Below are 22,691 nucleotides of genomic sequence, written 5' to 3'. Positions count from 1 at the left end.
TTTGTGTTACATAGATTTGGATCCACGTGCTGCCCTTGCCTGGCGAGGCATCCCCTCTTATTTTAGTATCGTAAAAGTGTGTCTTGTATAGTCAGGATTGTCAAGCACCAGGCAACTTTGCCCCTCTCACACAATTCAGTCATGGCCCTTGGGCTTAACGTGGTCATACACAGAATTCCTATGGGCCTATGTTAACACCATGGTTAACACAAATGGCTAATAAATAGGCTAAGGCGACGGGTCGCTATGCTCTTAAAGCGAAAATGACATCGTTCGTCACACTTTCGTGCGTGGATACTAACATTTAGAAGATTGTAGTTTAGGGGATTTTAAGTAGGCCTAGCTAGGCAAAATTGCATGTACAAAAGAACAATAAAGACAGACCGACCTTTCTGAGGTATTTTACCTATGAACCGTGCTCATGTTGTTTAGATTAGAGCATGCATCTAGGCCTGATTGGTTGATATCAGCAAAAACATTGTTTTGGCTTTTTTTTTTTTTTTTTTTTTTTTTCAAAACCCCAAACGACCTATATCAAAAGAGGGCAAATAATAAATGAAAACGTCTGATACCACACCTAGAAGGAGAAGTCTATGAATATTTACATCAGAGAACAATATTTAATTTAAACTACACTTCCCATGATGCAACAGCTTCACCCTCCCCTGACCCTGCCTGAAAATAATCTGATCAGCTGATCTGACCTGGCAACAAAATAGCGTAGCTACAGAAATCTGGAAGGGAGGGGGCAGAAGAACAAAACAATGACACTGCTCGGACGGATTTAAAAACAGAACACTCTATTTAAGGTTTATTGAACATTTTTGCCCGCTTTTCGCCACCTTTTATTGTACACGAAGCTGGGAATATTCGAGCACTGGACACCGACTCGCTGTTGTTTTTGTTGATGTAACACAGCTCACTTGACATTACTGGGGGCTAGCTGCAGCTAACTGCTACACTCGCATATTTATAGCTTGGTAATAACACTTTTTGGAGAAAAGTGTCTGCAGTTAATCGAAACCCACTAGGAATAGGCTAAACATTTTTTATCTGAACTTCGTACGATTTTCCGAATTGTTGTGTGAGCTGTCCAGGGTCAGTTTGCTAGCTAGCCCGTTGTTAGCATATTTGCACAGACTATGTTTTTTCAGGGTGTGTTACTTGCAGTCGCTGTTTCTTTGTGTCTTAACAATTTGAATTAACATTAACTACTTATTTTAAGTTATTGTATTGTTGAAGCTAAATTGCTAATGTTACTGTTGATATAGTGTGAGAATAGGTGTAGCTAAGTAAAACCCAAATTGAATAATTTCTCATCTGTCTGCCTGTTTACAGATATATGTTTTATATATTTAGTTGTTAATCATGCAGCAATTTTAAGTTATTGTAGTCGCTTTGCAAACATTGTAATTACATATGCTTGTGTGTGCATTCTAATCCTGTTGCTGCCTCTTTGAGGCATTGCCTGATTTTGAGTTTTTCATTTTTGCCTTGTGAGAAACGATGAGTAGCCATGGCTCATCGTCTGAAAAAGGTGTCAACACTAGTCTGATATGTCAGGAGAGTTATGCTTGTGGTGGCTCTGAAGAGGCTGCTTTTGAATGTGATGAATGCAGGAGCCTGCAGTGTGTGCGTTGTGAACTTGAGCTCCATAACCAGGAGCGCCTGAAGAACCATGAACGTGTTCAGATTGGTCCTGGACACGTCCCATACTGTGACAACTGTAAAGGTAAAGAGGGCAATGGGGGCAATGGGGACAACGGCAAAAGGCAGAGATCAGTGGTCCGCTGCCAAAACTGCAAAGTCAACCTTTGCCAAGACTGTCAGAAACGTACGCACAGTGGAGGCAATAAGAAAAAACACCAGCTCACGACATACCCTCCTCCTCCAAAAAGCCCAGAGCTCAATAGTGTCCAGGCATCTCCACAACCGCCTGCTGTACCAACAAACAAACAAACTGATGAGACAAAGTTTCAGCGGGTAAAACTTTTGGAAAAGGTGTGCAGTTTTCTCCTTGTTGATGAAAATGAAGAAATGCAGGTAAATTTATAAAACCACTTGCAAAAAAGTACATATTTCCAATGTTGTTAACATTTATTATCTATTCTCTTTCTCTGAAGATAAAAGATGAAAGTTCCTTTATAAAAAGCCTGAACTGCAACCCAGACCAGCTGATGAAGGTGGTATCGATCTTTGGGAACACCGGTGAGGGCAAATCCCACACACTCAACCACACGTTCTTCATGGGCAGGGAGGTGTTCAAAACCTCCCCTGCTCAGGAGTCCTGCACTGTGGGTGTGTGGGCAGCATTAGACCCAGTTCATAAAGTAGTGGTGATTGACACAGAGGGCCTCTTGGGGAACAGCTCCAAACAGGGCCAGAGAACCCGTCTGCTGCTGAAGGTGCTGGCCATCTCAGACTTGATCATTTATCGGACCCACGCAGACCGTCTCCACGATGACCTGTTTAAATTCTTGGGAGACGCCTCTGAGGCTTACCTGAAGCATTTCGCCAAAGAGCTGAAGGCAACATCGGCTCGCTGCGGTTTGGATGTGCCACTGTCAACCCTGGGACCTGCTGTTGTCATCTTTCACGAGACTGTCCACACTAAAACACTCGGTTCAGGTAAAAAAACAAATCAACTTGGATTGAAATAATGTTTAACAGTTAGGAGCAGTCTGCCTTTTGAGCTACTGCACAAAATGACAGGTTTAGCAAGTATTAGCTTTTGGTGTTAACACAATTGGAATGCAAACCTTTTGAGAAATGTATAAAGACTAGTTTTGTCTTTACACATTTCCAATACAAACAAAAACAAAGGACTGGTACAGCTATTACTCAATACATCATCATCCTGTATTGCTTGAATACAAACATCAATGTAATATGAGAAGTAATGCTCCTAGCATTTGGTCAAGTATCTGTTCATTATTTACTGTAGTGTTATTATGTCAACATCCGTACTTATGTTTGTCATTTTAGACAAGTCATCTGAGTCCGTGGATAGACTGCTGTTGGAGCGCTTCAAGAAAGTATCTCGATTTCCAGAGGCCTTCAGCTCTGTTCAGTACTGGGGCACGCAGACCCTGAATCCTCCCACCGACTTTGGTGGCCTGCTAAATAAACTGGAGCAGCTCCTTGATAACAATGCCACTCGTTCACCACGCACCCCAGTTGTCATCTACAAAGCTCTGCATGTAGGACTGTGTTTAATTGGTTGTGTAATTTTTGTAACTGTTGTAATTGAATATATTATCTTTTGCAGGCCCTGAGTGAACGCTTTAATGGGGAAATTGCAGATGAAGTGGTGGCCCACAGCTGTTTTTTCCCTGATGAGTATTTCACCTGTTCCAGCTCATGTCTGAGCTGTGGGTAAGTAGTCTGTCCTTTTTTGAACAGTTTATGTTTCTTTTGTGATGATGGTCATTTTTTGGTTTTGTTAGATGCGGGTGTAAGAACAGTATGAACCACCTAGCTGAAGGATTGAGCCACGAAGCAAAGCACCGCTGTCGCTATTCTCTTCAGTATGATAATCGCATTTATACTTGCAAGGTAAGAAGGTACTTACCAAAAGGTTTTGTGTAAATCTCTTTCCTTACTGATGTTTGTCTTTGTCTGTCAAGGCGTGTTATGAAGGTGGAAGGGAGGTTGTTGTTGTCCCCAAGACCTCTGCTTCCTCAGACTCTCCATGGATGGGACTTGCCAAATATGCTTGGTCTGGGTGAGTATAGTCAAGTGGCCTATAAGGTCAACAAGCCAGGCTGCAGTCTGGCTTATGTTACCTATATGCTGCCTAAATTTAGCTTTAAAAGTGTTACTTTTACCTACAAGTCATATTCTTCATATTAATTGTTGTTTTGCATTCACACCTTGCACTGCATACAGGTATGTAATCGAATGTCCAAATTGTGGAGTGGTCTATCGCAGTCGTCAGTATTGGTATGGGAACCAGGACCCTGTGGACACAGTTGTTCGTACAGAGATTGAGCATGTATGGCCAGGAGTAAGTAGCCAATATTGTTAAATTTATTATTATTATTATTTAAATTCATCACTAATGTACTGTTTTGATATTGCAGTCAGAGGGTTTTTTAAAGGACAATAGCTATGCCGCTCAGCGTTTGCTAGATGGAGTTAACCTTGTGGCTCAGTCTGTGTCAGAGCTCAGTGTCAAGCCTACCAAGGCTGTCACCTCTTGGCTGACTGATCAGATTGCCCCGGCCTACTGGAAACCCAACTCCCTAATCATGGTGAGTGACTCAGTTAGCCCTACTGTGTGACAGCTGCCACCAGCAGCCAAGTTGCCACTGTGAAAACCAGAAAGTTGTTTACTGTCAGTGGTCAGTTTGTTCTGTTACACAATCTGTTATCATGTTTCAAGATAAAACTTTGACAGATGCAGGTTGCACTCAAACGTCAGAAAACAATATGTTTTTCTTCTGTACAAGGTGTGCCATAAATGTCATGAAGTCTTCCAGGACAACGACACCAAGCATCACTGCCGGGCCTGTGGGGAGGGCTTCTGTGATGGCTGCTCCTCCAAAGCTGCGCCTGTCCCAGAGAGAGGCTGGGGCCTGGCCCCTGTCAGAGTGTGTGATGTCTGCTATGAACAAAGAGCTTCATATGCAGGTGTGCATCGCTAGTACACTGCTCCCTGATATTTTACATATAATGAAATAGCCATATTGATGTTAATTTATTTATGTTTGTATGTTGAAGTGCCTAAGGTTGAGCTGGAGGAGGATGAAGGTGGACACCTTGCCAGGAAAGTTGGTGAAGCAGTGACAAACACTTTAGGGGTTGTGGTCACTGCCATTGACATCCCACTTGGTGAGTACTAAGCCTATTGGTTGTTATGTAACAGTATTGACCTAATATTTTAGATGAGTGTGAGAAAACACTGCCCTCTGGTGGTGTATTACTTAATTACAGTGAACTCTTCGACCTGTCAAGCAGGTGCAAGCTAACTGAGTTCCTCCAATTGGCTGATATGGATTTTTCCACTGACCCAGTTTTTCAACATATTATTTGCAACATCTTTGTTTTGTGACAAAATCTGCGTCAGTATGAAGTAATTAACTAAATGCTTCAAATTGATTATTTTCTCTAACCATTTTAGTGCTAATGTAAGGAACAAAAACGCAAAAATCTAGTCAGTCTGCTAATCATTTATTAAATTTGAATGTTTTAATTAAACACATAGGTTTACACTGTGTGTTGTTCTAACAGGTCTGGTAAAGGACGCAGCTCGACCTGCCTATTGGGTGCCTGACCAGGACATCTTGTCTTGTCACAATTGCCAGCGAGACTTCACTGCCAAGCTGTCCAAGCACCACTGCCGTGCATGTGGCCAAGGAGTGTGTGATGACTGCTCCCCTGAGCGGCGCCCAGTGCCATCTCGTGGCTGGGATCATCCTGTGCGCGTGTGCATCAGCTGCAACCAGAAACCTGGTGAACTTTAACAAGACAGCCTTCCTTCTTCAGGTCACCAGAGAGAACCACTCACTGTCTCTGCTATACCTCTAAAACTACGGTTCTGTCTTGTGTCTGTGGCAAGGAAGCATTAATCATAGTGTAATCAAATGTAGGACATTTAGCAGATTTGGGATTTAAGACTTTCTGTGGCCTTTTAGAACAGACATAATATGTGCGTTACTTGACTGAGTGTGAATGGTACATTTCCACTCTGCATTTACTGAGATAATCTATATCCTCTCAAAACAGATGCCACTTTTGGTGTTTTAAAAAGTCTGTTCTGCTATTTTCTTCTATCAGAAAATGTAAAAAAAAATACATATATATATCATTTAAACTTCATTAGTTTTCTTGAAAACCCTGATGGGTTGGTTTGAATAGGTTTAGTAATTAATGATATTGAGTAATGTTTTCAAATGTCGTATTGTAATGGCAAGGAGAACTTTTATATCCATGCAGATGTCCCTGCAGGTTTCTTGCATGCCGTTTTGCAACATTATAGTTTTTGCGCTATGCCTTTTCAGCTGTTATAGGCTGTTGCTTACCATGGCCCAAAACCAGATATCCTGCTGTTTTATGTCATATGTTGAACTGCACTCACACTACATCAGAGGCTCAGTGGATATCTGGTATGCCAAAATCATTCAGGTCACTGTGCGATAATGTTAATATTTGATCATGTAATTTGTGGTTGTATGAAAATATAGAACTGCTTATAGATGAGTGTACATTTGAGATGTTATTTATGTATCAAAGAAAAAAAACATTTAGGGTTAATATCTTATTATTTTTAGCATCTCTGGCATGCATGAGCATTTGACAGAGACTCAGAGGCCTTGTGTTTATTCAGAGGAACCTCTCTGTATATGTCTGTATCAAGCTGCATCTTAATCCATATGTTTCATGTTGTATATGTATTTTCTTTTTTAATTGTTGTCTTAATATTACACAAACCCAGAATTGTCCTCAAACTGCTTGCATTTCACCTAATTACGGGTTTCTAGGAAGAAGACTGGATAAGGATTATTCACAAAGCTAAATTAGATAACCTGTTATAAACATACAGTATTGCATTATTTTACTTTAGTAGGGTTACACTTTGTAGTGTAGTTGTCTTTCATCTTTTATCACCTTGTTGTCAATCAGAAACATACAAAGACAGATGTTTGAATGTGGCCACAATAACATTAACATATTAAGAGACTGAAAGCTTTAATATTTTTTGGTTCACAATTATACATTTGTTTTGTTGAATTTTTGATATAGTAACAATAACAGTCTCTCAACAGCTGAGTGTGAGAGGTCCATTGCTATTTTGTCACTGTAGTAATTTTTGATCACTTTAAGCTTTATAGGTAAAGGTCCTCTTGGCCCTGAAAACGTCTGGTGTCTGCCTAAAAAATAACTGAAAAATCTGTTCCCAATGTTAATATTGCACAGTACAAAAAAAAATGTCAGATTTTTGGAGCCGCTGTTCATTCCCATGCAAAATCTGACATTTGTTTCGTCTGAAAGTTGGAAGCATTGCATAAGATTAAAGATGTATCAGACCCATCTGTTGGAGCATAAGCCGACGTCGCCTCCATGTCTTTGCTGTGTATTTCTGTGTAGATCTTTGTGTGAAACCACTCATTGTATGAGGAAGAAAACACTTGTGTGCATGCCATTCCTATACAGCACAGCAGCTCCAGATCAAGTGAGGGAAAATATTTGCTTGGTGCTTATTGATTATGATAAATGATTCATAATTATTTTAATAAATAATTAAGCACAAGCTTCCATGTTGGCATCCTTTGTCATTTGTACTGTGTGTCCCTAGAAGGCCAAACAGGAAATAGTGCTGATTTGTCTCCAAGCTTTACTAAGGGGCTCTTTAAAGAACTTCAGTAGTTGGGATGTGTACAATAGGAATACAAGGGAAAACCCTTTAAAATAATTTTGACAGTTTACTCCGTAAAGCCACGCCCTATCCGCCTTTGCAGCAAAACTATTGGCCCACGGATTCAGTCCGAGCTCTGATTGGTCAGTTTCTGTAGGTTTCCCTCAGAACTGCAAGACGCCGATATTGCGTTACATTGTAGCAAAATGGCGGCTGTCATTCAGAATCCACTAAAAGCGTAAGTATTTCAGACACTAAGGAAACAGTGAATTATAATTTTTATGCCAACTCGTTAATCCTTATCGGCTATTCGTGCATGTTGTTTCCAGCCTTGTGCAGATGGCTGACGACGCTGTCTAAATGCATTTTGTCTACTTCTTGCATGATAAAGTAGCCTTGTATAGTTCTTTTATTTTATAACATGTTATGGTTGAGTCTCAGACATAAATGAATGTCTTCCTGACATTGCGATCGTGCGAACAAACCCTTATTATTTACTCTGCTTTGCAATCAACGCACGAGAATGTCGTCTTTTGTAGGCTATAAATTTATTGAGTAAACTGTCGGGAACGTGCCTATACGAAGCCCCGTGTCGTTAAAAGCCTCTTTTCCCGGGCTCGGTCGGACAGAGCTGGTGAATATGATGTGACATTCCGAAAGTCGTTTACAGTTGGTGTGAATTGTCGACATGTCAACTTTGGCTCCTCCAAGCGCAGACGTGGTCAGGACCCGGTAAAGCAAGCGAGGGAGGAGGCGTTTGTATTTGCAATGCTTTCTGGCCAAATCGACAAAAGTGACAGCCTGTGGTCTGTGCTGTTGGAAATACAAGTTGCCTCCCTGTGCACTAGTCCCTTTAACCCTCCAACTTCAAAAGATCTGCTCCACCTATGTCTCCTCCTTTGTTCCTCTGTGCTATTCACCTATTGCAAGTTGATCTCTATCCCATGCAATTTTGAAGCTACAACTTTGTGATTTATTATTGCTGAGCACTGACCCAGTTGGCTTGTTGTGATGGTGTAGGGGTCTCTGGGTCTGCATAGGTATAGGTTTGCTTGACTGTCTCTTTAAGTGGAGGAGTGCTGGAGATTAGGTTGGTCCAGGATCCGGGCTCCATCTGTCAGAGAGATGCTCCGACAGGGAGAGAGGAAGTGTTGGCCAAAAGCAGGAGACCCATCTGCCACTCCTCGGAGGTCCACCGCTCTCACCCCTCTGGACCCCATGCAGCCCCCGAGCCGCACCAGTCAACACCTTGTCTCTACCTTGTCTCTACCTTGTCTCTACCTTGTCTCTACCTTGTCTCTACCTTGTCTCCACCTTGTCTCCACCTTGTCTCCACCCACACTCTCACTCTTGTCAGTATATGGGACATTGTTACTAAACCACTGATACAGGCTAGAAAATGCAGAGTAAACTGATTGTGGATGCCTTATTGACTCTGCAATGTTTATCTCCATAGAAATCCATACTTCAACCAGTGTTTACGTCAGGTTTCAAAGTAACTATAACAGCAATAGGGTAAATGGCAATGGCAAAAGTCTTAAAATCTTGGTCTGAAATTCATTGTTTTGATGCAGTGGCATAGCAACAAAGCAGCAGCAAATCTGGTTTGCTCAAATTCAGTGCAGTCTATGAAGAATTTACATAGCCTTTCAAGCCTTTGTCTGCAATATTGTCTAAACATTGGTTATTAAATGTTACGTACCCCACCATTGTCCTTTTTAGAAAGCTTAGTTTTAATACGCGGAAGGAGAATATTGGAAAATGGCATTAAATTATGTCGGCTGTCAAAATGTTGTTTCATCTCTGAGAGCTTTTTGCATTCAGATGTGGAATGTCTCCTTGCTGTATAGTCTGCTTAATGAAGTGTTTCAATCTGCTATGATTAGCCTCTGTCTGGGGTTTCTGACTTCATTTCACACTTTTGTCAGATTATAATTAGTCACACTCTACACTAATTGGATGTTGCTCCCGTGGACCAATTTGACCTTTTTGTACGAAGACAATTCACTTTAAAAAGAGCAAATGGAAGGCTCTGAGTTGGATATGGTCGGTGGTGTTAGCCCCCGCTCGCCTGTGAGGTCTGCCCCTCATTTGAGCCATGGGCGGACGCTAATCTCCAAAATCTGCTGATTAAAATGGAGGCTGGAATATTTAATTAATAAAGAGGCTGATGGGGCGTCATTAAAATTGCAGCTGGACTCTTGTGTGGGAGGGACACTTCTTTAGTCCCCTGATTTCTCATCAAACCGCCCTCTCACCATCATCAGCTCTAGGACTTAAGTATGGAGGGCATTGGGAGCGTGACTCAGTGTGGAGGTGTGGGGCCTGGTTCTCTTGCCCTCATAGACCAGGCCAGACTGATTACATGTAATAATCAGGACTTGAGGATGCAGTCACTCCCCCTCTGCTCTGCTCTGTTCTGCGGTGACTCGAGCTTCCTGTGAGACATGCACCTGCAGCATTTAGAGCCTCATAGAACAGAACAAGTTCTTTACAGACGCATAGTAAGTTTCTAAATCCACACGAGGTGCATACTGGCTGTGCTGTTGCTAACTGTAGTCCGTAATCAGATCTATGCAAAATGGCTGTTCACACATGCTGGCATTACAGAGCCATGTGACACAGGGGACCGTTGACAGGAGAGCGCTGATAGTGGAGGCCCCACTGGCCACAAGATTTGCTTTTGTTCCTTGCTCCTGGTTGCATTCGACATGCATACCTCTACCACTCTCAGCTTGGACTTCACTTTAGTAGAAACTAAACTTGGCTTAAATAGTAATTCTATTGGTTTCTTATTTTTATGCACAAAGCATTTAGTTGTGCAATAAAATGCATTCTCACCTCAATACCAAAACTTTTTTGAACAAATTTCAAGACAAAGTAATAGTAGATTCTTAAGGGCTGGGTCATTTGGCAAAAATCACAATTATTTCTTTTTGTTAATTAATCTCAATTTTCAGTTTAATTTTTTAACCCTAATATCCACACAGCCCACACCCATAGTGTGAAATTCAATCATATGTTTTGATGTACTTATATTGCATAATGGGCAATATGATATCAGGCGTTTCTCATGCAGTCGCTCTGTCCACAGTTGCAATTGCACACGAATATTTTTTCAAAGCAGTTTTAGTTAATATTTTAAACATGTTGAGGGGCAAAACATGAACTTAGTACCAAATCAAAGTACCGAATCAAAGCAGAATAAAAATACATATTGTGAATGATGCTACAGCTAGCCCCAGTCATTAGCATGTCTTGTATCCTCCCTGTATCTTCCTATGCCTGGATTGTTTGTTTCAGTGGCAGCATCCCCTCATCTTGTAACTGGGCAATATCTCACTCGCTTTCTTTGGCACTTCTGAGTTTGGACGCGCACGACTGGAGGGACTAGAGGAAGCCTTTACAGCTGGTGTGCTGTTGGTAAACTGATATGTCACAGGGCGTCTCATCAGGCTCGTGTTGATTTGGAGCTATGGCATCAAGATTCACTTAGGTTAACTTAGGCCTCGTGCTTTTAAATACCCCACATGTAAAGTGACAGTGCCAGGCGGGTAATTAATATCAACAAACTTTGGGGTATCAATGAAAAATACGTCAGTCAGAGATTTTTATAGATTGGAATGTTCTGTTCTGGAGGCTCTGGGCTAATCACATGTTCAGAATATTTCTTTATAGAGCTGTCAAAGGACGTTCAGATATTAAATTAAAAGGGCAAAAATATAATGAGCATTTTTTCATGAATAGTACACTCCTTTGTAAATACTCTGTCTAGAAGGCTTCAGTCAGCATATTTTTTCTTTTTAAAAATGTAAATAAACAAAGTATTACATTACCAGTTAAATAAGAGAAAATTAGGAGGTAAAAGCACAGACTAATTGGGTATTAAAATGATCATTCGTTGCAGCCCTAATGTTGTCCTGATGAAAGTATTAGTGAAAGATATAATTGTGGTAGATTGAATTATGATCTGGTTCTTTTGTGGCAGTCTGGGCTGTGAGTGTTTTGTCACAATTCAGGGCATCACTGTTAACTGCAGCCTGTAGGTCTGCCTCCACCATGCCCTGAGTGAGTGACAGGTTGATTTGACCAATCACAATTAAGTGTGAACTTGTAGAAGATGTGCATGATTGTACTTACCTTTCACGGATAGTATTTTGTATCTTCTGCAACCACTCTTTGTTGCTGTTTATTGTGTCAGTGGTGATCATGTCCAGCTCAATTCATGTGAACTACTATACAGCCAACTAAAACTGTAACACAAGTATATTATATCAAATCTTATCCCTCCTTTGACCCATCTTTTCTCCACATATGGCTGCCCCTCTTCTTGTTGTGGAGACCTGTGCACTGGCTGCACTGTGCTCAGCACCAGGCCTTTGTTCCTAACAGCAGAAATCACCTCACACAAGTCAGGGCAAAGATGGCGGAAGTGTAAGGAGCAGAGAAACCTCACACACTCCCGCCCCCAGGACCACTTTTAACATTCCAGTCGCGACTCGCAGCCTGCAGCTCATTAGTTCCACTCCAAAATGGCCGTCTTCCTAATGTCCTAATTGAGAACACGTGGAAGAAGTTCGTTAATGCAGAGATGCAGGAAACACACTACTTGTTTGTCTATGTTCCAGCAGCGCTGCACACATGTTACACAGTAGCTCCATCAGATTTTCTCGTTCGAGCCTCTTGTCTTTGCCTTTGATATAGTTAAATAGGAACCTGCCCTTGCGCTCGGCACTCTGCTGAGATTAATTAAGTAGGCTAATTACCATAGCAAGCGTGTGGCAGCGACTGAGGGCTCCAATGTGAGATATCCTCCCCCATCTTACTCTGAATATTAACGGTAAAAGCCTGAGGGACTGCCAAAATCTCACTGGAGCTGGAGAAAAGTGGAACTAAGACTTTGAGTCCTTCAAGTCTGTGAAATGGTTTACGATGTATTAGGTGCCAAGATTAAAGTGATTGTAATGCACTTGGATAGGAGCATGATGCAGCCCACATAGTAAAGCCTGAACAGAATCAAACCAGGTCCTACTGCATTTTTATACTCCCACATGTTCTTCGCTGTCGTGACCACAACTGATTAAAAGAATACGCGTTTCATCAGACATAATAAACAAGTGTTTCTTATACATTTTATAAAATATATCCAATAAACAACTATTTTGTTTTCTCAAACTGTATTGATTTTCTCTTCGCCCTCTTTTAGCTTGCTCAGCAAACTGGTGTAATGAGGTGTACTAAACGAAAGGGCGTGTTAGTGCCATTTAATTAAACAACAGCACACAGAGTTTAGACTATCCCATGCCATACTTCAACTTTTCAAATGCAGTGTCTGAATGACTCTGCTGTTTTTGTCTGTTTCAGACTGGGAGACCAGTTCTATAAGGAGGCCATTGAGCAATGCCGCAGCTACAATGCCCGCCTATGCGCCGAGCGCAGCGTCCGCCTTCCATTCCTCGACTCCCAGACTGGAGTGGCCCAGAACAACTGCTACATCTGGATGGAGCGCCACCACCGGAGCCCTGGTCTGCACATTTTTTTCCCCCCTAAGATCTTTGCAGACATCACACATTCATATGAAAAAGTAAATAAGAGAAACCCATAGAATCCCTCTCTATCCTCTCACTACTGACCACAGCTTATAGCCCATCACTGTTTACTGTGTAAACTCAAAGCATGTGTTTGAGACCGTAGCACTATGCTCACACCTGTTGTGTGTCGTGTGCAGGGGTTAGGGCAGGACAAATGTACACGTACCCCGCCCGCTGCTGGAGGAAGAAGAGACGGCTGCACAACTCCACAGACCCTGGTCTGGGCATCTACGGCCTGCATCTGGGTAAGGTTTCAGACCACTGCTCCCTTGACGCCACTTCCTTCAGCTCAAGTGATTAAAGCTAGTGGCCATTCTGGTTAATTTAGCTAAAAGCAGATCAGTCGGTGAGCATATAGACACAGGCTGCCGGCCACATTTCATCTGGGTGAAAATGACTGTGTTCACCCTGGCTGGTAAACTTGTTTTGTGCAAAGTAGAACATGTAATTAGATTTCTCACTGCTGGGAGCTGCAGGGCTGGATGCTACAGACACTATTTAATAAATGTTAGGGAATGGAGTGTTGCCTTCTCGGGCTGTCACTTTAAGCATCTTCAGCACTCACTCAACACTAAGCTGGCCCATCCATCCTGTTGTATCCTGTCCACTCCCCTGCGCACTGGCCTTGTCTCCTCAGCCCTTTTCATCTCTCTGTTGTCTTCTGATCTTCCAGTCTGTGGGTGAGTTCGTTTTGTGACTTGTGTGGACCATGTGGTCCATCATGAGCCCAAGGCTTGAGTACCTACCAGGATGTCACACTATTCCAAGGAATGTACAAGACAAGAAATCTTACACACAGCGCTCTTAGCTCTGATAAGAGAATAATAAAAGAATAAGAGAAATATGTAAGTTTAACTTCATTTGATGAAGACTCAAAACATTGAAACATTGAGAGAGAAAATGTGCTGCTGTGAAATAACTCTTGTTTCATAAACATGCCCCATTGATGTCATTTGCTTATATCCTTCAAACAGTGGTGCAGGATGACATTCAGATGAAATAAATTGTTTACATTTCTTAGACAAAGCTCGTGTTTGGAAAGTTTATAAATCTAACAGGAATGAGCCTGCACAGACGAGAGATGGAGGGATGGGCTGTGAAACAAGCCGTTGTTTCCCAAACACATTGCATTGTGTGCTATTGTTCTGCTCTGGGTTCATGCTCGCACAGCTCCACACTGCCTCTCCTCTTAGTACAACAGGCTGCTTATGCCTGCTCTGTGCTGGGAAAACATAACCTGATTTAACCTGACTCTCTGAGGCAGCGTGCTGTGCAGCTGGCCAGAGGTGCTGAGCACACGCCACAGCCACAGTCTGCCTGGGCTGTGGAGACTGGGGCTGCATGCTCAATCAGCTCCCTGCTGCAGGCTGCTGCTGCTCTATTTATAGCCCCCAGTTCCTGTGGGTGGGGAGGGACACAGGAGGAGGGAGGGACACAGGAGAAGGAGGGAGGAGCTCTGTCTCGTCGCGGAGAGTTGAAAGTCAACAGCAGACACAATGGTGAGGGGCTGCTGTTATCTCCTGGTTTATCCTGCTCCTTCCTGCAGTCTGCTCTGCTCAGTATTCTGCAGGCCTCTGGTGGATGCAGTGAAAGACGAGCCGAGTGTAGAGGGCTTTGAAGTGTCTCCTCTTTTCACAAAGAAAGTGGAGGATCATGGAGCTCTCTGAGGAGATGTGTGAATCCGGCTGACTGTCAAAGCGCTGTTTGCTTTGTCATGTCTGCCTAACCTATTTGTTTAGATCCTTAGCATTCCAGCTAGAGCTGTGTAATGCATATTAGAATACAAAGATAGAGTGGCCCATCTGAAAAGAAAAATTATGCAAATATTCAAATTATTCAACCACAGATTTCACATGGCATAACCTGTTGTTCCTAATGTTCACTCTATTCCCACAGACAGAATAAACATCTAAAACAGTAACCAGAAGCACTTGAATAATATGGAACAGTCCTTTATACATGTCACTAAAAATGTAAGAAAGCCACATTGAATCAGATGTATGAAGGCACTGATGGGTTTCCTTTATTGGCCGAGTGATTAGACAATAGGCATGTGTTATCCTCCCCCAGCAGGACAAACACGGCTGGTGCTGTGATGATTCATTGTGTGACTGTCTCGTGTCTGCAGGCGGTGGCCTGATGTCCAAGGACTCACTGCCCACTCAGAGCACCACACTGGAGGCTCTGCTGCGAGGGGAGGGCCTGGAGAGGAGGAACAACGCTAAGAATGATGAGGAGAGTCTGCTCGAGATCCAGGTGAGCTCCTCTGCTTTCAGGAGACTGACACTCTGACATTAAGAGTGCTGTGCCCCAACTGGTTGCCAAGGCAACTTTCCAAGTTTTTCCAGCTGACCTGCAGGGCTCGTTAGCGGACTGCCCTCTCACCGAGAAGCCTTTCTGACAGTATAATATGGCAGCCCCACTCTAAATCATTTCTGTGTGACACACTAAATGAAATACCAAAATGCAATACATAAAAAATAACAAGTATAATGGTCTGTATACTACTTTCACCCCTTTTCAGTGAGCCTCTTAAATGAAACAATCTTTTATCATCAGGTTCTGGCTGACTAATATATGACTAGTATGTTATTTTTATTATGTTTTTCTCCTTTGCTGTTTATTCATCATTTTTGCTTCTGTATTTGTCAGCGGGTTTTGGAGGCAGATGCTGCTGAAGACGCTTTTGACGATGATGAAGACTTCGAGGTGGACACTCCCAAGAGGCGACACCGGGGCAAAGGAAGGGCAAGTATCTCCAATACTGCTGTGTTTGAGTTGCACCTAACCTGGAGCAAACATTCAGGAAGGGCCACGTTACTGTCCCTCCCCCAGTAGTGAGTTTACTCTGTGTCTTCTCAGGGCCGGGGCTCGGGTCGCAGGAGGGCAGACTACGATGATGACAAGCCATATGTCTGTGATAGTGAGTATCAATGTATTTATGTATTATTATTATTATTATTAAGTATTAAATATTATATACATATTTTAAATGAATATGTGTGGATAAGTGAAAATTGACTGGGGATACAAAGACTATTTTTTCCACCTAGGGGAAGGCTAAAAACAATAATTGCTAGCTACTATTAAAAAGGCATATGCTTTATAATGAATTTATGACATCCACTGTATTTTGAGCTCTTGAGAAAGAAAAGGACTGAATAAGCAGGGATATCCTGATATGCACAAATAAAAAGGAAAAAAACAAATACAGGTACATTTTTCATGAGGGACTTTCCTAATACAGGTCCATTAATGGTGCACAATGTAATGTTTCTGGAGGCAGGTACAAAACCTGCTTGTCTCTGTGGTGATGTTGCTTTGCTTGAAACTGTCCACAATATGATGTTAAAGTTATCTATCTTCATGGAGACAAGCAGCCAGGTGACTCCACAAGGACATGTCACAGGTTAGACCTGTGGAAAGGCAACCCTGCTCACAGTAAGAATGTCTTTTCACTAAAGAATTTCCAGTATTTGAATAAATGTAAGATGGATTTTAATGCTATATTTTGGAACATTCTGCTGTTGGCTGACTCCCTGCCAAAAAATTTACACTGTGCATCTTTAAAAAACTAGCGTGTTTACAGATGACGTTAGTCTGTTTAGATGGCTTTAGTTTGGACAATACTTTTTTCAAATAACATTTTTTCAAGTGTTAAACAGTTACACGTTTTAACAGACACAAGCCCCTGTCTGCATAGTCATACTGTAGTGTCCCTGTACATACAAGATGCATGTGGAAAAATCAAGTGGTGGTGTAGGGTTTTCGGCGAATGGTCTTATCCTAATGGCTCCATATATTTCGTTCTCTTTTTCAGGCAGATACAAACCACGGCAAAACTCCAAATCTACACCCACAGGTACTCACATATGTTTACTGTTTTTCTTGTTGTCATAGACCGTTAAATAGCGGGTTTCAAATGCTGTGATTATTGATACAGGCCGTTTATTATGCGACTTCTCCTGAGCTGAAAAGTGCCTTTGGTCACATGTAACTGAGACATGGTTATTACACTGTCTGCTTTTTATTGATGGACAGAAGATAGAAGTGAAATGGCTCCTTTTTATTTTGTGTGCAAGGAAAAGGCATTCATGTAAAATTGTAGTGCTTTGATTAAATTTGTGGTCTTTGATTTTCCAGTGTGTGCAAAGCGCTACAGAAACCGCACAGGTCTAAGCTACCACTACACCCATTCCCATATGGCAGAGGAGGAGCGGCCTGGAGAGAGGAGCACAGTTGTAACAAGAGCTCCTTCTATACCGCAGAATGACAGGCAAAAACGTAAGCTCTGATGTTGTGAATTTGGACATATTATACAATAGCTTATACAGTAAAACCCTGTAATGCATGTTTCATTTTTTATTCCTATTATTTGTAGGCCCAAAAGGTCAAGCTGGAGCAAACATTCCCAACAACTACTGTACTAAATGCCATGGTTCAAAGAAAACGGGTAAATCTGGCACTCCCTGCACAGCCTGCCAGCGCACAGGTGAGAGTACACAAATGTACTTATAGTACTTTATAGCTTTCTTTACTTTTTAACTGACTTTTTCACTGTCTGCAGACCGTGGGGAGGAGAAGGAGGACGGAGTGTTCACTGGAGCTGAGGAGCTGTTTGGCACCACCTCAGAGAGCGACACGTCAACGTTTCACGGCTTTGAGGACGAAGATCTGGAGGAGCCCTCGGCCAACAGCAACGGCATCTCCAGCCGTCACAGATAGAGTCCCTTTAATAGCAAAAGACCCTTTTAACTTAATGGATTAACCTCTGGCAAAAATCTGCTGCTTCTTTTTATTTCAATGTTTTATTTGTTTATTTGCGGAAAGCACAAAGTGAGAATTTCAGGAAGTTAATGCAAGTGGTATTTTATCTACTGAACACTTTGAGTAATTTATGAATTTCCCTTTTTATATATAAAATATAAATATATATAAATAACTTCTAAAATGGTGAAGGATTTGACAATGACCTCGAGCTGACAGAAGCTGTTGGATTTTCCTGTCACTGGAGCAAAAGGATTCTACATAAAGAACAGAAACACTGGAGATATTATTGTTTTTTTATGAAAGGACTGATACATTGGAAGCTTAAATGTCAGCGCAGACTGGACTTAAGCTGCGTGATGTTTGTGAAGTATTTGTCCATTTAGGACTATTTTTCTGCTCTTAGTCTGGACTAAACTTGTGTACTCATGAAGGAACCAAGGAAATGTATAATCAAGGCCCTTAACATATGTGGATGAAGATTAATTAAATGCCTCAAGTAATTTTTGAATGTTGGGCACAGAAAGGTAAGCTTTTAGTTTGAATATGTTGTGCTTATTACCAATGATATTTATACCAGTGTCTCACAAGTGTGTTTGTGTTGTATAGGAGGCACATTGGCTTTATATGAACAGTGAAGTAGAGGACTTGACCTCAGAACTAATGAGCCTTCATGTCCCTCCTTGGGCCTACTATAACTGACAGACTCGGTGGAAAGGCATCCACTACTCGTAAAAGCCATGCGGCTTAATTGCAGCAACCGTTCCCCAGACATTATGTATTGATCACTTGTGAACATTTGATATGTGAATAGCTCCAGTGTTTCATCGCTGGTGCTCTGTGCTGGAGGCTGGAGCCCTTTCTGAGCTTTGGGAACACTAAAGGCCAGGCCTTTGCCTGTTTGTGGCCAAAGGGTGTAAAGGACCCCGGGGTCTGCCCGGCTCTCTCCTGCTGTGTGATCTGATGTGACACTACGACGTCATTCTCCTCATCACTGTGCCAGGCTACAGCTCTGCACTGCTCTGCACCAGGACCAGCTCTGACAGCCTGGAGCCTCCAGCCAGATTGACCCTCTGACCCAGCCATAGAGATGGTGCTCTACTCCACCACCCGAACACCTCTGGACTACTGTGTGAGAGCTACATAACGCTTCTCTGGGCTTTTGGCTTTCTTCAAGTTCATTCTGCTTTGAATGAATTGCAGTAATTAAATATTTTTGCTTCTTTTTCTGTTGTATAATATTTCCATGTTCTGAACAGTTTGAGTTGAACCATGTTTTCTTCTACTGTGGATACCTCTGTCCTGATCAGGTGCACAATAGCCTCAACTACTCAGGCGTCTTTGATTTCCTCTGCTGTTGATTGTTTTGCCTCCAAGTCGTGTGATTGTATCGAGTCAGCTTCCAGGACCACAGACATCACCCAGGATCCTAGTACAATGAACCCTCAGATTACCTGGGCTTTGCAGCCTCAAATTAAAGAATAAAACCTCTGCAATAAAATGCTTCTGCTTCATCAGCCATGTAAACCTCTGCTCTCCCTACTGTTCAAACTACTGTGGCAGTGGACTGTGAAGTGGAATTCATCTCACACAGACTGGGTTTTAGACATGTGTCTGATCAGATGTTCATTGTAAAGACAAGTTACTGTTGAATTTCAGCTGAGTGCTTTAGCAGTTCTAAATACATTCTGACTTCTCCACAGTTCTTAAGGTTACGCAGGCGAGTGAAGATGTCTGTATCCCTCACTACTGCTGCAATGTAATAATAGACATCCTGAACCATATCAGGAGTCGCATGTGCATCCAGAACCATCTGTCCTGTTCCCCCCTCAGGGACCCTCAACACAGTAGTGCATCTCTATGGGGCATAGGGGTGGGCGATATGACAAATCTTAACATGAGATATGAGATAGACCATCATTTTGATCTCATCACGATTCGTGTGGTTTGTAACTTTTTTATCTGCCTTTAAAGGGCAACTCAAGCCATCATCTACTTCTGAGTGTTCATGCTTCACTGTAATTGATTAAATCCACCTGTCTCATTGCATGGTTAGGCTGACCAATAGGAGGAGTGGGTGGAGAGAAGTTCTGTCTTTGATTGCATTTGTTTAACACAATTCTAAGCTAAATCACAATATGACATATTGTCAAAGAAGCAAATTACAATTAACTTTATTGCCATTTCGCTCACCCCTAATGGGACATAGAACGGATGTTCGCAGCTTCCTCCTCTTCTGTGTAAAAGTATGTCTTATTCTTCCAGTGTCATGTCAGACAGTGCAAGCATGTGTCATAGTTGTACCTTAATCAACAATATACAAACATGGGCCCAGCATGGTGGTGCAAATCTGAACAAAAGCAATGGTCAGTGTGTCCACTCCGGCGTCTACCATCATCGAATAGCCTGTATACCTCGTCCAAGACACAGCAATAGGCCCTGATGCTCCCGGGTGACAGGGAGAGTCTGGGTAGGAACGGAGCCAAGAGGAGATGACTGGGTTTGATCCTCAGCTGTAAATATGTTGAAATGAAGAGAATGAAGAAGTCTTTGTTTGTTAAACTATTTTTATTGTTCTGAGAAAATAAAAACAAAAACATGGAGTGTTTTCTGCTATGTGTAGTTTTACCTTGTCTATTATGAGGAAAAATACACCACTAGTTTGTGATAGCAGTGGAAGGGCCAGATCTTAAATTGGAACAGGGCAAAAAGGAGGCTGCAGCTCACGGATATTGATCGCCAGGTGCTGCTTGAAAAAGTGTGGTTCAAATAGCACTACAGGAAAATTATATGGATCACTATATCACACTTAGGTGATGTGCTAGAGGATCTAAGGTCTTCAGAAAATGTAATAGGACTTCAAATTGTTCAAAGATGCTTAATCTCTGCATTTTTTTATTTATTTATTCTGATTGATTTTCTTATTTCTGTAATTTCGATCAGTGTAAATGTGTCTTTAAGATCACTACAACTTAAGATTACCCTGTTAATTAAGCACTATTTGCAGTAGTTATTCACCAGTTCTGTTTTACCATAAGTCAACTTGATTATATTACATCAAATCTACTTAAGTATTGGTATGGGCTGATACAACAAAATGAATGAATTCTACAAGATATTGCATCTATCAGACACAAACAGCCACAGCTGACAGGTCCAGAGCTTTTATTTGGTAGCTATGGATAAATAACAGGTGCTTGAGTGTATCGAGTGCCAGTAGTTTACTTGCTGATTGAAAAACTAAAAGCACAAAATGCCCTGATTATGTTTATGTTACATGCATAGTAATGTGCCCATGTCATACAGTGTGCTTTCAATGACATATAGCCAATTTACATCTACAAGGCTCTCTAGACGTGTCTTCTTGTTGTGCGGAGAATAATATTTGGTACATTGATTTAAGCATCTCTCTCTACCGTATATTCAGAGCTTATTGGCTTATGACAGTAAGTGTAACATGACATGTACATCTCTAATATAAAATAGTATATTTGTGAGTCATTCATTCAGTAGTCCACAGTAGCACAGTACTGTAGCAGTAAATGGCCACACGAGGGAGCCGTGAGATAAGAATCTTCTCAGTCCAAGTAGAAGGCTGAAGTTGCTTTATATTGAGGCATCAGTGGAGCAACTCACTTTAGGCGACTAGCTCACCCAAGTCCAGTTTTCTGTAATCAAGAAAACTCAACATCTGCCTCTGTCATTGCTTTAGAGTCCAACAACATGCAACAGTTAAAGACCAAAACGAAAATATATGGCACACACATTGCCAAAAGAAATAAAAAGTAAGAACAAAAACATGCTTTTTACAGAAAAATAGAAAACTAACCTGCTCACATTTCGCAGCAGGCATTTCAGGACTAGAGAACAATAGACAGACATCTACCTTGTAACACTGCCCCTGTAGTTTAGGCTAACACTCCTACATGGCACTCAACATTTGACAAAGCAAGTAGATGTTTGTTTTTTTTCACATGTGCCCTCCTCAGTCGAGAATGCATGTTTAAAACCACCACTTAAAGTAAAGCGACTGTCCTCTATGTTTAATCATTCCAGCTTATTGTGTAAAATATGAAAGCCCTGGTCCATTTTGACAAGTGGAATGGAAATATTATCAGCTCTCTGCTCTGTGACTCGTTTCAAAGCACTATTGTAAAAAGACAACACTCATTTCCCAGTGTAGACATTTCAGTGGAACATGCAATATTGCAAAGTGGATGCAACATTAAGCCCTTATGCCAGATTCTGGAATGTAATGAAGCATGGGACAAATCAATTTATGTCGACGGCAGGAAAACCCTGGTGACTGCTTTTCATTAGTGCTCCAAGATGTTATGTGCTTTATGGAGAATAGAAAAAAAAAAAAAAATTAATACTGTATAAAGAGTTTGGACGTATTTGTGAAACTGAAAACCCTTTGTTTTTTATTGCTGATTGTGCTGTAGGTAGACAGTTATAGTAAATAAACAAAAATCTAAATTTGGACAGCAGTTTTGACAACATAACGCAAACATGTGTCACATCAGATGGACTGAATAATAAACTGGCATTCTTATACATGTGCGTAAATACGAAAGGTCCCTCAGGTGTGATGGAGCAGCACTAGTCTCTATGTGCTAATACTGTACGCTGCATGCCGTGAGTGTGTTTTCAGACTTGTCTTTGAACCTCAGCACAGTGTAGCAGTCCTGGGAGTGCTGTCTGGTAACCTTTGCAGTGGTATCTAGTAGACCCGGCTCCCAGCTCCATTGTCCCTGTTCGGGTCAGCTCGTGCGGCTGACAGCGTCCGACTGCGCCCCTCCAGATTGCGGCGTGTCAGGAGGACTGCATGAGGCCGGTGAGACGCTTTCCTGTCAACGACTTCCCCTGAAAAATCCAAAATAACAGCATAACTGAGATTAAGAAGTAGAATGATCTCCTCTAAAAGACCTACTATGTGTAATATGGTTGTGAGTGCAGAAGCTGATACACTGATC

The 22,691-nt window shown here is 41.9% G+C and overlaps 3 protein-coding genes across 5 annotated transcripts in view; 2 read left to right on the top strand and 1 right to left on the bottom strand.

Annotated features, from left to right (window-relative positions):
* Positions 1 to 698: 698 nt before the first annotated feature.
* Positions 699 to 7,257, top strand: LOC117390974 (zinc finger FYVE domain-containing protein 1-like). 2 transcript variants are annotated; one of them, XM_033988782.2, is made up of 11 exons: positions 699 to 2,043; positions 2,124 to 2,628; positions 2,986 to 3,200; positions 3,269 to 3,375; positions 3,447 to 3,555; positions 3,627 to 3,724; positions 3,889 to 4,006; positions 4,083 to 4,253; positions 4,452 to 4,632; positions 4,723 to 4,833; positions 5,233 to 7,257. In XM_033988782.2, exons 1-11 carry the CDS (start codon positions 1,507 to 1,509, stop codon positions 5,463 to 5,465), a joined length of 2,385 nt encoding a protein of 794 aa, XP_033844673.1. In that variant the 5' UTR covers positions 699 to 1,506; the 3' UTR covers positions 5,466 to 7,257. The 2 variants fall into 2 exon arrangements, with proteins under 2 accessions (XP_033844673.1, XP_033844672.1); XM_033988781.2 differs by having other exon boundaries at positions 4,720 to 4,833.
* A 249-nt stretch (positions 7,258 to 7,506) lies between these two features.
* LOC117390280 (zinc finger protein DPF3-like) lies at positions 7,507 to 20,318 on the top strand. Its single transcript, XM_033987989.2, has 11 exons — positions 7,507 to 7,595; positions 12,722 to 12,882; positions 13,086 to 13,193; positions 15,077 to 15,204; positions 15,601 to 15,696; positions 15,811 to 15,871; positions 16,769 to 16,810; positions 17,092 to 17,232; positions 17,330 to 17,440; positions 17,516 to 18,242; positions 18,325 to 20,318. The coding sequence occupies exons 1-10, from the start codon at positions 7,564 to 7,566 to the stop codon at positions 17,671 to 17,673; spliced, it is 1,038 nt and encodes a 345-aa protein (XP_033843880.1). The 5' UTR covers positions 7,507 to 7,563; the 3' UTR covers positions 17,674 to 18,242; positions 18,325 to 20,318.
* The window catches only part of LOC117390279 (regulator of G-protein signaling 6-like), a 35,257-nt gene continuing 32,527 nt past the window's right edge, over positions 19,962 to 22,691 (bottom strand). For both annotated transcript variants that reach the window (XM_033987985.2, XM_033987986.2), the window contains one exon: positions 19,962 to 22,581. In XM_033987985.2, coding sequence (XP_033843876.1) covers positions 22,531 to 22,581 — 51 coding nt within the window. In that variant the 3' untranslated portion in view covers positions 19,962 to 22,530. The remainder of the gene's footprint in view (positions 22,582 to 22,691) is intronic.

Source organism: Periophthalmus magnuspinnatus, chromosome 22 (assembly GCF_009829125.3).
Source record: "Periophthalmus magnuspinnatus isolate fPerMag1 chromosome 22, fPerMag1.2.pri, whole genome shotgun sequence".
Taxonomy (NCBI): Eukaryota; Metazoa; Chordata; class Actinopteri; order Gobiiformes; family Gobiidae; genus Periophthalmus; species Periophthalmus magnuspinnatus.
Note: the sequence above shows the minus strand (reverse complement) of the source record. Positions and strands in the feature narration are given on the sequence as shown.